Source organism: Pteropus medius, unplaced genomic scaffold (assembly GCF_902729225.1).
Source record: "Pteropus medius unplaced genomic scaffold, Ma_sr-lr_union100, whole genome shotgun sequence".
Classification (NCBI taxonomy): Eukaryota; Metazoa; Chordata; class Mammalia; order Chiroptera; family Pteropodidae; genus Pteropus; species Pteropus medius.
Genome location: NW_024350926.1, coordinates 2,500,083 through 2,515,119, shown reverse-complemented (window position 1 = coordinate 2,515,119; position 15,037 = coordinate 2,500,083). Strand labels below are relative to the sequence as shown.

Here is a 15,037-nt window from a genome sequence, read left to right as displayed (position 1 = left end):
GTTTTGCTCAGCTAAGTGTGAGGCAGTGTAGCATAGTAGCTAGGAGGGTGGACTCGGGAATCTGCCCCTCTGGTTTGCATCTCGACTCCAGCACTTACTAGTTCTGTGACATTGAGGAAATTATTAAATATCTTTGTGCCTTACTTTTCATGCTTATAAAATTGGACATATAATAGTGCCTACTTCACAGAGTATTCGTAATTATTATGAGTTGATATACATGAGGCACTTAGACAGTAACACACCTTGTGATTGTTGGTAGCTATTACTGTTACTATGGTTACTTTTATTTCTAAATTTAATGTTCGACCTGCTTCCGCCTTTAAGATTTCCTTTTTATCATTCAAATCTTACGGTGTTTATTTAAAATTGAAGAATATCCGGTTCATCCTGGAAGTCACATTCAAACCCTTGGTTACAAACCCAGAACATGAGTAAAAATGCAGACTTTAAAAAAGAGGACAAATGGGTCTACACTGAAGTCTTAAAAAACTCTAAAACACAGAAAAAGAGCTGGCCAGCTTTGCCCAGCATAGCTTAACTCCAAACATTTGAATGCCCTGAGAAAAGTCTTTTAACCACTTCTTGGTTAAACTGTTCAAGACTGTTTGCAAAGTTCTATTAAATTGCTTGTAACTTAATATAAATGAGTTTTCTAATCAAACGTACAATACTTGTAAAATGAAGTAGAATTTTTCATTTTAAAAACATGCTAATATTAGTAATCAGGAAAAAATTGAAAAATCTATAGTGTGCCAATTATTTTACAAATTAATATTTTTCTTGTTCTTAGTCTCAAGATACCTATCTAGTGTTTATAAAATTATTAATAAAATTAATAAAAACTATACAACCAGTATTACTTGAAGATATTATTGAATGCAAAGGAAGGAGTGAGGAGCATCCAAACTATACTTGTTACTAAACTGTATAATAAGAAATACTCATGTGACTACTTGATTTTTTTGTTTCCTTAAAACAGATAAAAGTAGCTAGTACCTCAGGCTACTGCATTTGAATTGGTGTAACAGAAGTGTGAGACTATATGTTTTTGAATTATATTTTTTTCTTTAGAATATTTACAGGGTCCACAAGGCTAGATGGAAATGCTATTGGTAAGTATGTACATTTATTCCACTTACAAGCTGGCATTTTTTGGCTGAAAGACTTGAGAGTTAAGCTAAAAAATTATAAATCTATTTATATTATAGTGGATTTTGTCCGTTGGCTCTGTGCTGTGTCTATGGATGAATTACTTTCCACTACACATCCAAGAATGTTTAGTCTACAAAAAATAGTAGAAATATCATATTACAACATGGGAAGAATAAGATTGCAGTGGTCTCGAATTTGGGAAGTTATTGGAGATCATTTTAATAAGGTATTTGAATAATTACAGGATTTGCTTGCATTTGTATTATTTTTCATTGTTTAAAATTTCCTTATCATAATCTAATTGGGTCTGTTTTTCTTTCCGAGCAGTTTTTAAACTACATTTTGTAACTAATTAAATTTAGAAAACCTTTTGAGCCCTGTTTTCTTCAGTTCTCAGTTTTAAGAATTTAGCTAATATAATGTTTTTCTTGTTGAAAAATATTGTTAGCACCTAGTGCCTTTATGGAGAATCTTAGGGTTTATTTATCTATGCTGTTAATGATATACTTTTTCTAAAACAAAAATAGAGAATTAAAGCTTTTCACTGCTGACATTAGCACTCTGTATTTGTTGCCGATGCAGGTTGGCTGTAACCCTAATGAAGATGTGGCTATTTTTGCAGTAGACTCCTTGAGGCAGTTGTCAATGAAGTTCTTAGAGAAAGGGGAGCTTGCTAATTTCAGATTCCAGAAGGATTTCTTAAGACCTTTTGAACATATAATGAAACGGAACAGGTATTATATTTGTTGAATTGCTTAATATCAGAAAAATACCATATTAGTTTCCACAGCAGGGGGGAAACAGAAGGGAAAGAAAACCGATGAGTTTTTATACTGTATGTGTATCTAAGAAATTATATTATTTTAGGTCTCCAACAATTCGAGATATGGTTGTACGGTGCATAGCACAGATGGTGAATTCTCAAGCTGCTAACATTCGGTCTGGATGGAAAAACATTTTCTCTGTGTTTCATCTAGCTGCATCTGATCAAGATGAAAGCATAGTGGAACTTGCATTCCAAACAACAGGGAACATTGTCAGTGAGTATTCTTTTAGTTGTGTTTAAGTTAAACAGAATTTTAATGTGTTCAGAAGATAATTCAAGTATAAGGTTATGGGCCTATTATGGTTTTTAAGTTTACCAAGTTTTGCCTACAGAAGCAGAGTAAACAATGACATTATTATTATAGTTAACATATATTGAATGTTTACTATATGGCAAGCACTGTAAGCACTTTGCATGTATTTTCTTCAGTCTTCACAACAACTCTGTGAGATAAGTATCTTTAGTATCCCTCCCCCTTTTTCCTGTAGATTAGGAAACTGAGCCCACTGAGGTTAATTTGCCTAAGGGCACAGAACTGGTGAGTGACAGAATTGTGATTCCGAGCCAGGGAGTCTTAAGGAAAAGGCTTTGTTTTTGACAGCTGCGCTTCACAGCCTCCCTTGACTTTAAGGGAGAATGAAATGTTAAAGGTCTAAGTTTGGCCTGTCTGGAAGGCAAGCATGGTTACCATCTTCAATGTCAAGAATAGTGATATCTTCATAGTTATTTATTGAGTACTTGCTTGAATTAAGCATCGTGCTAAATGCTTCTTAACTTACGTGATCTTATTTAGTGCTTACAACTATCCTGTGGGTATTGTTATCCTTATTTTATAGATTAAGAAACTAAGATACAGAGAGTAAATGTAATTTTGTATATTCACTCAACAACTGGTGATTCAGTACCTACCGTGTACCAGTAACTGTATTTGGTGCTGGATTTACAACATAAATAAATTGCAGACCTATTTCCCTGTCTCTGCTCAAGGTAGTCAGATAAATGGTCACGGCAGACTTGAACCCATATCTATATCTGTCAGACATCGAAACCCTTAACCTTTTAAGAAGTATACATTACATCTAGAGATTGATGTATTTTTTTTGGTACAATTAAAAAAAATGAAAATTTATAATTATCTTGATATCTCTTTCTCTCTTTTAGCCCTGGTGTTTGAAAAACACTTCCCAGCGACTATCGATTCTTTCCAGGATGCGGTGAAGTGTTTGTCTGAATTTGCATGCAATGCAGCTTTCCCAGACACAAGTATGGAAGCAATTCGGCTTATTCGCCATTGTGCAAAATACGTGTCTGAGAGACCTCAGGTATAGTGTCATTTAGTAAACGAAATTTTACTGAATATTTATTTCAGTAAACACAAAAGTTATCTGAGCTTGATTCTGAGTTATATTGGGAAGTAATGATAGCTAAAGTTTACTGAAGGTATCAGGTATTTTTCTGAGTGTTTCACATGTATTAACTTATTCAATCTGTGTAACAACTTTATGGGCTAGATAGTATTATAGCCCCATACAGTATGATGAGGAATATGAGGCACAAAGAAGTTTAGAAATAACATCTGTGATTGCAGGGCTAGTAAAGGAGACCTAAGGTTGAACTCAAGCCTGTGTTTTTAGCCTTTACTCTCTACTATGTTTTGCCTTTCATGCTCTCCATTACTGAAGTTGACTGTGTTGGATGAGTATGGGCTTAAGCACTAAAGTAAAAGGTTGAATTGGCAACCTGGCTGCCAACTTTAACTTGCATATCTTAATCTGTCTTTGTAACTATCATAAGGAGAAGTGATGCACTATAGATTTGGTAATAAGATTTTTACTATATACTGACATGGGGCTGTGGGGTGCTTTGTACTTTTTACATACACATACACTAACTCATCTGACCTTTCCACCTCCTCAGTGCAGTTAGTGTGGCTGCATGGTGTCATAACCGTTTAAACGATAAAAACGAAAACCTGATTTAATCTGGTTAATAATGCAGAAAACTGGTAACAGAGTTGAAGCTGAACTCAGCTTTTGGATTCAAGTCCAGTGCTCTTCATAGGCAGTTATAATCTCATCTTTTTATAAATTGTGGTTTATCAAGTTGTTCACTTTTGATTCATAAAGCATCTTTTAAAGTTTTGGAGAAATAATATGCTTAATGTATAGGTATTATTTTTCGCCTTTAATAAACCTACTTTTCTTCTTGAAGGCATTCAAGGAGTACACGAGCGATGACATGAACGTGGCGCCTGAAGACAGAGTGTGGGTCAGAGGGTGGTTCCCGATCCTCTTTGAGTTGTCGTGTGTCATCAATAGATGCAAATTAGATGTAAGAACCAGGTAACAATCAGTATTTGTAATTAAAATTTTGTAAGGCTTATTTTACTACATGACTATAATCAAATTAACTTTTCTTATGTGAACACAAGTTTGATTGTTAAAGAGTGTTTTATCAAATATAGCAATTATTAGATAGGCAGATTTTAAAATACGTTAAAATAGAACAGTGATAAAAATGGAAATGCATTACCATTCTGTCTTTTCATACATTTGTTTCCAATCAGAAATAGAAGTTAGTGGCAAAATTTATTTTATTTCTTGAAGAATAATAGAAGAATTTCCAAATGTACATCCCTGATGAATTTTAGGTAAAGAATCATTTCTCTGAAGACTGGTCAGTAACATATTTTGAATAATACAGGTCTGTTCAAAAAGAATTAGTCTTTCCAAAGTTTATTCTCAATAAAAGATCTACATGAACATATGGTCTATTTCTAAAGAAACTGTTATGGTTATAATATAACCAGACAGGCACTCAGTATGTACTCCTTACATTATAGCTCACTCATATCATTCCCATAGGATAATTTTTTTCCCTCTCTATTTTTGACTGCTGAAGTGAAATAGCCAGCTTGTGTATCCAAATATCTGTCAACAAGGGCTTAAGGGCATTATGAGTTCAGTTTTATGTTAAAATCTCTCTTTTAATTATCCTGTCTTCTTTTTAGGGAGAATCAGTCATTTGGACATTTGGATTTTTTTTAAATCAGAAAGGCGGTACAGACTTGTAACAAATCGGTGATAGAAATATAATGAAAGAATGAATCTCTCCTTCTTCCCCTTATGCCAGAACCACACCCACCTCCATCCAAGATTACGTTTGATTTATTTCCTAAGACATTTTTCGTTTTCGTAGTAGTATTTGTTATAACATAAAGTTTTATGCAATAGATAAATCTTCCAAAGTAGCACTCAGACCTTGGGAATTTGTCGTAGAATTTAGCAATCCCAAGAACATTACACGTCTTGTTTTGTATCTAGGCATCGAGGGTTATTTGTCAATAGACCTGTTAGAACTTGATAAAATTCAAGATAGCCCCCAATTCATGTAAATCTAAATTATCTAGATTTACACCTTTCAAATGTCCAGCCACCTCAGTGAAGCAACTGACACGTAGTGACTGACAAGTTATGTAAACTCAGCACCCCTTCCCTGACCCTGTTTACTTGTAGAAATCTGCTTGACGAGGGACCTACCTGCTCTTTTAGCCTCTTTAGCCTGTCCTTGTCTGGGACCTTGCTACCTTGCTTCTCATCATACCTTATATTCAGATTATGGATGGATTCAAGTTCCTGAAGAGAAGAAAAAAATGTATGTTCTAGTTAGTAAAGGAGAGGGAAAATATGAGTAAGCTGTTTAGTGATGGATTTCATTTTCTTACCTCATCCCAGGGTTTGTAAGGGCTATCTTTTATTTAGATTACATTTAAAAATGTAGCACTATGATTTTTATAACACACTAATTACAGAATACTTTCACATGCATTCTCATTCGATTTCCTTACAATGCTAAATAAATAAATAACCTGGAGTCCCAAATATTTTTTTCCCTATACCATCAACTTAAATACTGCTTTAAGAAAGACTTCTTCAGTAATAATCCTTGGAAACCTTTATTGATCAGCGTTTGCTTTGAGGGCCTAAAAGAAACAGGATCGCACATCCCCTTATCCCCGGCCATGGGAATTAGCATTTGGTTACTTGGAGTGAGGCAAATTGGATTTCGAGCTCAGGAGATGGAGAGAGGAGGGTGCCTTGTTCTACTGCAGGGGAAAACAGCAAACTCTGACAAGGTTCTTTTGGGGAAGACAGAATATTTCTTTCACAGGCATTTCCTTACTAGTTTCTTTACTTCTGCTCATTTTACACATTAGTTATATTATGGAGCAAACAAACTTGTGAACTTGCCACAGGGCTGAACTACCTTTACACATTCATTTAACAAATATTTGTTTCGAGGCTGTACTAGGCCCCAGGGTAGCTTACCAGCAAATGACGCCAAGTCCCAGGCCTTATGGAGCCTTTCAAAGAAGATTTTGTTCTGGATTCCCATCAGACATTTAGAAATACAAACTTTTTCTAAATTGAAGGATACTTATATTTTGCTAGAAGAAAGTAATATGTAGAGAAGAGATCAAGTTTTTTAATGGTTACATGAAGTTGTTATTTCAAGAAAGGTAATAAGGAATCAAAGGCAGCTTTGAGTTTTAGTTTTAGCTAGCACTTATTCAGAGATAGTGAATGAGATACTCACCATTTTATTCATTGATCACATGCTTGTCGTGTGCCTCCTAGGTGACCAGCATCGCAGGAAAAACACAGACCCTTGCCCACATCAATGTCTTCATGGATTAGTTGGACAAATCCTTTTGTTCGAGGATATTATATAAACAATTATATTGTTAGTTAAAAATTCCTGTAGCTCTTTGAAAAAGATTTTCTAAACTCTAATTTTTATTCTTAGATTGTTATTGATTCACTTTCTTCCTTGGCCGTGGTGCCACAAAATTAATATTCACTAAAATGATGATCTTTCTCAATCTGTAATTTCATTTATAATTTTTAAATGATGATGGCGTGGGAGTGGAGGAAAAGTAAAATAAAAAAATTTTAAGGATAAGGCTTTTGAAGTTTTTTCCAAAATGACACATCCTAAAACTGTAGAACAACTTAAAAATTTTAAAGTCAGTATCATGTGTTAGTTTAAAACCATTTTTAAACTTTGTTTTCTGCAATTTCGTGAACTATAAAAATTAGGAGGGGGATTCTGATGCGAATTGCTTTTTTGTATTTTAGCTTTCCTAATTGTGTTCTATCACCTTAGGGGTTTAACAGTAATGTTTGAAATAATGAAAACTTATGGCCACACTTACGAAAAACACTGGTGGCAGGATTTATTTAGAATTGTTTTCAGAATCTTTGACAACATGAAATTGCCAGAACAGCAGACAGAGGTAAGAGAACACAGAATTTTCATTTACTATAGTCAAGAGATTCTTAATATTTTCTTTAATATATTACAGTATTTCAGACTAGATACATTGAACAGAAAAAATTCCTAGAAAAATTTCCCTTAAGGCATCACAATGTGTCGTCTTTATAAACAAGAATACTGTTCGGAGGCAGAACCAAGTTAACAAATCGTTTTCTGGTTTTCATCGTTTCTGTTGAACTTCAGTTTCGTTTCCTCACTTTAACATTGTCACAACTGTAAACACCAATGGCTTTCTTTAGTATTTATAATGACTTCTTGTTCTGAGTTGGATAAAGAATACCCAGTAATAAGTTGATTTTTAAAATTGCATTGTCTTTTACTACAAACCTTTACAGTATGCATTTCGGTAAGTGTGGGGAGAGAGCTTCAAGTTTTCTCATTTTGTCCCACATAGTTGTATTAAATGCGAGCCTTGGGGGCTCTCCAACCCACCCAGAGTTTTACTTTAGAGCTCTGATTTTTAAATCTACAGGTAGACTCGTATTTAAAGCATCTTATTAAGTATGCACTGGCACAAAACTGCATATGAAAACTATCAGTCCAAATTAGTCCTTTATGCATTTGGGAAAAATAAATTACTTACACTTACTTTGGCACTTTTTGCATCATGTGGTATTTTCAAGAACCGATGAAAGTCAGTTTAAGTTTAAAGTCATGCTAACCCTACTTGGATAAATTCATATCCTTTCACCCCTTTATTTCTTTTTCACGTTTGGTCGTAAAAGACATGAAAAGAGCAAAGCCAGCTGTTATTATTCATGAGTATTATTTGAAAAGTCATAACACTAATGGTAAAATAATGCAGTGATAGTTTTTTTACAGTCAAAACATTGCAAAAAATAGTTAAATTGTTTTATACGTCGGTGATTATGGGATAGTAGAGAAAAGTAGATAACAGATATTAACTTGAGGTGAATGTAATAGGCCAGAAGGAAGTAAGTGGTCTCAAGGGAATGGGGACAGGCTCACATTTTACATATCTTAATTCTAGTAGTTGGTGCATGTTCTGACCTTCATTTAATGGCTTTTTTCCTCTAGAAAGCCGAATGGATGACGACGACTTGTAATCATGCACTTTATGCTATCTGTGATGTGTTCACCCAGTATTTAGAAGTACTCAGTGATGTACTTTTGGATGATATTTTTGCTCAGCTATACTGGTGTGTGCAGCAAGGTAGGTCTGTCCCAGATAAGTGACACAAAGTATTACATGTGACCCTGGTAATGTGTAAATGAATTGCTCTTTTCTTTTCTAGACAATGAGCAGTTAGCACGATCTGGTACAAACTGCTTAGAGAATGTTGTGATTCTGAATGGTGAAAAATTTACCCTAGAAATCTGGGATAAAACTTGTAACTGCACCCTGGATATCTTCAAAACTACAATCCCACACGCGTAAGATTTTATACAACTTTATATATTAAAAAGTTAGATAGGAACCAGTGATTTATCATAAATCTTTTAAAAAATATCTCAGTATTCCGTGAATTCATATTTATTATAAATCAAACTCCTGTAAGCCATAACAAATACATAAATTAAATTCTTTATAAACCAAATTCTTCAGTGTGATCATCCAAAATTGGAGCGAAAGTGAAATGATTTATAAGATTTTGTTCGTCCAGACTAAACCAAGCAGCAGTTTTGAATTGAAAAAAAAAAGAATCGAAACAAATATTTCAGTTTCTGTAGATAGAATCTAAGGATATTTTACTTGCAAATATATTTTACAGTTAATTGTCATCTTTTTCCAAGAGGTGATTGGAATTGAATTGTAGTGAAAGAGTGCTTATCGATGGGGAAGCTGACACACAGTGTGGCTGAATGACACCCGGGATGTTTATAGGGCAGACTTGAATTTACTTCTCCGTTCCACTTTGGGCCCTCCGACCTGCACAGTTTTACCTTGGATCCACGATATTTAAATCTACCTTAATAAGATGTTTTAAATCTTACCTAAATGTACTGGCATAAAACTGTATATGAAAACTATCAGTCCACATTTTTAAGCATCATAAACTTTTTCTTGACATGAGTTAAATATGTTTGTATTGGTATGATTCCCTTGTAAATATCCTAATCAATAGGAAATAGGAAGTCAAAAGGAACACATCTCAAGGTCGGACTACACTAAAAGGACACACAATAATCCCCTCGGCCTATTTGACATATTTTTTTTATTTTTTGGTACACATTTTGTTGAATTGGTGTAAGTGACAAATGATCCATCTTTGTCAGTTTATCTGTGGCCCCTACAGAGTGATTTTCTGACTAGTTATTATCCCTACGAAGTCTTTATAAACATCAGTCAGACTGAACATTTTTTAGAACTGCTTCTGTTTTAATTCATTGAATGTATATACTCAGGATAAGGTACATGATTTTAGAGATCATCTGATAAGCATCTCTTAGTAGCATATATCTGTGCCAGAGTTCTTTCCATATTGAACTGAAATGTATTTACTATCCATCTGCTCCATTCCCCAGGAGCTGCTGCTTCTCAGAATCAATAACTTAGGCCTTAATCATCTTTCTGTCTCAAGTAACTACTTAATGGGTGTCAAGTTAGTGTCCCCTTTTGGGCCAAGTTTTATTTCATTTATTTTTAAACATTAAAGAAAATAGAATCTAAAGGGTTCTATGAATTTTTTGAAATGTCTCAAACTTTTTTTCAGTCTCCCTTTGGAAAATATTTAATGACCCTTAATACTTAAAAGTGAGTTTAAAGTTACTGAAACTTTTCAGAAGTGCTTTTTACTATAAAACTTATGACCAGAGTACTCTTTTAAATATATTAAATGCTATTACTTTCTGGAAGTACATGTTGTATACTTTTTACTAGATTTTTTTTGTTTTTTAGCAAATTGCTCTTAGCAGTAGTCAAAGAAGGAATATGTTGTTTTTGGTATATTCATGTGATGTTTTTGTGCCCCTTTCAAAACCTGTTGGATGGATGTGACATGTTTTACACTGTCAGTGATTGGTGTGATTTTGGTGTTTTTAAAGGCTCTTGACCTGGCGTCCCACTTCTGGAGAAACTGCTCCCCCACCTACATCCCCCGTGAGTGAGAAACAGTTGGTAAGTTCTAATAAAGCATATTTAAAATTATTTTGTTATTCCGATAAGTAATTTTACCATAGGCCAAATTCTTTTCTATGACCCCAGCTCTCTTAAAAAGATGGCATAAAAGTACTCTTCAGAATTCTCAGGTCAGATTTCATGATGGTAAATTTCCCCGGTGGCTAAAATTTATCTCTGTAAGTGCCATGAAAGTGGCATTTTAAAGTATATTATACTGTGGATGATCTGAGACAGAGTAAAATAATTTCAAGAGTTGTAAGAGGCAGGTACCAGATTATCTGTGGCTTTCCATGCCAACCTGAAGATATTATTGGATTTTATTTTAAATTTTAATTTTGTTATAATTTGACCTTAAAGTTACAAGAACAGTACAAAATATTTTCATAAACCCTTCATCCAGTGTATTTGTTTGCTTAGGTCTGCCATAACAAATTATCATAAACGTAGCAGGTTAAAACAACAGAAATTTATCCTCTGAGTCCAGGAGGCCAAAGGTCCAAAATCAAGGCGTCAGCAGAGCCACATCCTTCCACAGCCCTCTGAGAGAAGCCTTCTTCTCCCCATTTCTAGTGGCTGCTGACAGCCCTTGGCTGGACAGTCATCACTCCAGTCCTTCCAGCAGTTTTTTGAACCAGGGTCAGTACATGTTATCTCCATTTTATACAGAACAGGAAATTTAAAAAATCATAAACTATGATATTTTAAATCCAAGTTAAAATATTTCGATTAGCACCGTTTCTTAGGAACGCAGGTTCCCATCTTCCTTTCGGATGCCCAGGTGAGACATGCACCTGGCTAGGACAGTTGTGTCAGAATTCTCAGTTCTTCTTGAAACCGAGTTCTGTTCTCTAAGTGTGCTGTACTGCTGTAAGAAAATAAAGCTAGAATCGTAGTGACCTCAGCTACCATGCATTGTCTGTCACTGTGCTAGTGCTTTGCATTTATTGTCTAATCCTTAACAACCTGCATCGAAGGTGTCGTCTCTGTTTTCAGATCACAAAACCTCAGCTCAGGAAGACTCATTTGTTTTCCAGGGTTACACTTAGTAACTCTGGTGCCAAATTCTGGTGTAACTCTGCTGGACTTGAATGGTCAACTTCTCTTCATGGCATCCTAATTGGTCACCTCACTGACCTTTCTGGTTGCTGGTTCCTTGGGTGACAGAACATTTTTCCCTAAACTCCCCACTACAAAGCTTCCCTGGGCTCACCTACACAAAGCTTGCAGAAGCTCCCCTTCTCTGCCATACGCGTGTTCTCTTTAGATTTCATGACCGCTCATGAGTCTCGTTGACCACTTTTCTAACACAGTGAAACTTAGCGTTTTTATCTCTTGCTCTTGGGTGATGTCAGGCCCAAGCCCACTGAGGGTCGGGAAGCAAATTCTTCTCTTAAAGACTGTTCATTGGCTCTTACTCATATATAGGCAATTTTAAATAAGTTTCTCATTGTGTCTATAATCACAATGTGTAGAATGTCGTTTTCATAGAGACACAATGTATTTTTTTTTAAAGAAACAGCATAATAGAAACTTTTCATTCTTAAGCTTTATACATTGTACTTATAATGAATTTTTTATTTTATTAGGATACAGTGTCGCAGAAATCTGTAGATATCCATGATTCTATTCAACCCAGATCTGCAGATATTAGACAGCAAGTACCATTGGCTTCTTTCTCCACTGTGAATGAAGACGTCAACAAGATTAAACCCACAGCAAGTGAGTTATTTCTCTTAGTAAAATTAATTGTGTTTTGTTTTATGTAGGAAAGGGATGAAATTTTGCTTTTACTTTTACTGTTGACAGATATACTGTAATTGATCTTGCGGGCACTTCACTATTGTGTTTGCTCTGACTCGGACATCATAGATGCTCTCTGGATGTTCAGGAACTCTGCTTCCAATACGTGCAATACCAGCTTTTCCCGCACGGCCTTCAGCTAATGTTTGTGTTGAGCGCATGCGCCTTCATCTCTACCCCCCTCCTTCATGTCAGCCTCCTGTTTTTCCTGATGGGTGTTCCTCTGCCCTCTGAGAGTGGGGAGAGTGAGGGACCAGTGCTTTCTAGGCAGGTGCTCCCAGCTCTCTGAGGAGCAAGGCTTTGTCACACTCTGTCGCCCCAAACCCCACTGCCTTTGTTCCTCCCTCCCCTTCTTGGTTCTTTCACTAAGAAGGGAAACCCCTTCCATTTTTTACTAAATTGGTCCAGTTTCATTTACTGAAGGAAAATTATAACAAACACCTCCCTAGAGGAAAATAGGACAGCTTTGTTTTTTCAAATTGAGATGAAATTCACATAACAAAAGTAACCCTTTTACAAGGAACAATTCAGCGGCATTTAGTACATCAGGTGTTGTCAATCACCACTTCTCTCTATCCCAAAACATTACTATCACCCCAAACGAAAACCCCATAACCATTGTGCTGTTCTTCCCTGTGCTCTTCCCCAGCCCCCAGGAATCACCAGTCTGATTTCTGTGTCTGGATTCGCTCTTCTGCACATTTTATATAAGTGGAATTATACAGTATGTGACTTATGTCTGGCTTTTATTTAGTATCATGTCTTAAGGTCCATCCATATTATAAAGTGGATCAGTAATCCATTCCTTTCTGTGACTAGTTCTCATTTGTATGCATGCACCACATTTTATTTATGCATTTATCTGTTGGACATTTGGATTCGTTCCACTTTTTGCTTATTACGATGCAGCTGTAACTTTCTGTTTACAAGTATTGTTTAGTGCCTGTTTTTAATTCTTTTGGGTATACCTAGGAGCAGAATCGCCAGGTCATATGGTAACTTTGGTTACCTTTCTGAGGACCCACTACAATGTCTTCCATGGCGGCCTCATTGTTTTACGTCCCACTAGCAATTCTAACCAATTCCTCTTCTGTTCTTAGTGACATCACTTAGTGGCTGTGAGTGGTATCTCATTGTGGATTTGATTTACATTTCTCTAACGGTTAATGATGTTGAGCATCTTTTCATGTGCTTACTGGCCATTTATTTATCTTCTTTGGAGAAATGTCTATTTGTGTCCTTTGCTCATTTTTAGTCGGGTTGTCTTTTTGTTATTGAATTATAGGAGTTTGTTAAATACTCTGGATACTACACCCGTATCAAATATGTGATTTGCAAGTATGTATTTTCTCCCATGCTATAGGTCTTTTCACTTTGATAATGTCTTCTCTTGCACAAAAGTTTTTGATTTTGATGAAGTCCGATTTATTTTTTTTTCTTTTCTTGCTCGTGCTTTTAGTGTCATAGCTGAGACCCATTTACAGCTCTAAAGCCATGAAGTTTTTCCCCACCGTTTTCTGCTCAAGGTTTTATACTTTAGCTCTTCTGTTTAGGTCACTGATCCATCTTGAGTTCATTTTTTCCAGGGAATTTTTTATTTGCTCTCCTGCTTGAAAGAAGCTTCTAGCTTTAGTCACTTGTCTGCTAACTTCTTAAAAGAAAGCTGTGCCATGAGGACAGAATAGTGAGTGGCTTTCCTTTCTCTCTCAGCCCCAGGACTGAACTTAAGTATACTTTGCTTCGTAAAGGAAGGATTTGATCATCACACATTAGGCGGTTTTCACTCGCCTGATCTGAGAATACACCTTTAACTGAGCGGAGTGTATCTCCCCAGCCACCCTGAGCTGAGGGCTCGGGCTTCTTTCCTGCTCTCACTCTCCTCGAAGTTCTTTAGGAAAAGGTAACCGTGGAATTGCTGACTCAGAATAGTTGGAGCTAGAAGAAGAACCATCAGTCACCATGTTTCCACGAGCCCTTTCACTCAGTAGACAGGTTGTGGTTCCTCTGATGAGAACATCTGCTCTCTGACTCCTATGCAGCAAAGAATCCCAGCACAGACCCGAGTGCTTTGCCCTGCCCGAAAGGCAGCTAACTCATTCTTTCTGCACAAGTTCATAAAACACGACTGCCCTGTCTAGTCTCCATTCTGAACCTGTCGGCCATCTTTGTTTAGCTTTGCCTCTTATCCTTTGGTGACCCAGTGAAACGATGGCCTGTTACAACCCTGGTGGGTCAGCCCTTGTCACGAGTAAAATTTGTCCAAATAGATATATTCTCAAACATGCTGCTGGGCTTTGCTAGTGGGGCTGAGTAGGGCCCTCGTCCTCCAGCTCTGAGAGGACACCGGCAAGCATGGAGAGGCCCAGCCTCCCTTATTCAGTCAGGATGGAGTCTCGGCGGCCATACTGGGTTCACCTTACTGAAAGCGCCCAACACCCCTGAGCAGCTGATGTGGGAGCTGAGGAGACCGCGTCCTTAGCAGCCTACTCCCAAGTCCCTTCAGGAGTCCCAGGTGTGCTGCAAGGAGTCCCTCTAGCAGCTGTGAATGTTTTTATGGCCTGAATGAGGGATGTGATTGAATGGCTGGCACATGTCGGCTGTGACTGTGGTAAGACGCCAGGAAGAAGACATTTAGGAGACAGCCTGGCTCGGGCTGGTGGCTTTGCTTTCTTTTCTTTTTTTTTTTTTTTGATTTGAGATCTAGTACTAGAACTGAGTGTTTAAATACAATAGCATTCCTGAAAACTATCTGGAAAGTAGCCTTTATTAATGACCTGAATAAGCATAAATTTAAGCAAAGTTATTTTATTACCCCGGTAAAATCCCTAAAACATGAA

The 15,037-nt window shown here is 36.4% G+C and overlaps 1 protein-coding gene across 2 annotated transcripts in view; it reads left to right on the top strand.

The window, feature by feature from the left end:
• ARFGEF1 (ARF guanine nucleotide exchange factor 1) overlaps positions 1-15,037 on the top strand; it is a 99,161-nt gene that overhangs the window by 75,787 nt on the left and 8,337 nt on the right. Inside the window, exons 24-34 of one of the 2 annotated variants that reach the window (XM_039841809.1) lie at positions 1,075-1,115; positions 1,212-1,381; positions 1,738-1,889; positions 2,023-2,195; positions 3,143-3,303; positions 4,193-4,323; positions 7,148-7,277; positions 8,357-8,492; positions 8,575-8,713; positions 10,325-10,397; positions 11,987-12,119. In XM_039841809.1, the coding sequence (XP_039697743.1) occupies positions 1,075-1,115; positions 1,212-1,381; positions 1,738-1,889; positions 2,023-2,195; positions 3,143-3,303; positions 4,193-4,323; positions 7,148-7,277; positions 8,357-8,492; positions 8,575-8,713; positions 10,325-10,397; positions 11,987-12,119 (1,439 nt within the window). Of the gene's footprint in view, positions 1-1,074; positions 1,382-1,737; positions 1,890-2,022; positions 2,196-3,142; positions 3,304-4,192; positions 4,324-7,147; positions 7,278-8,356; positions 8,493-8,574; positions 8,714-10,324; positions 10,398-11,986; positions 12,120-15,037 lie in introns of both variants that reach the window. The other variant, XM_039841808.1, reaches the window with a different exon arrangement.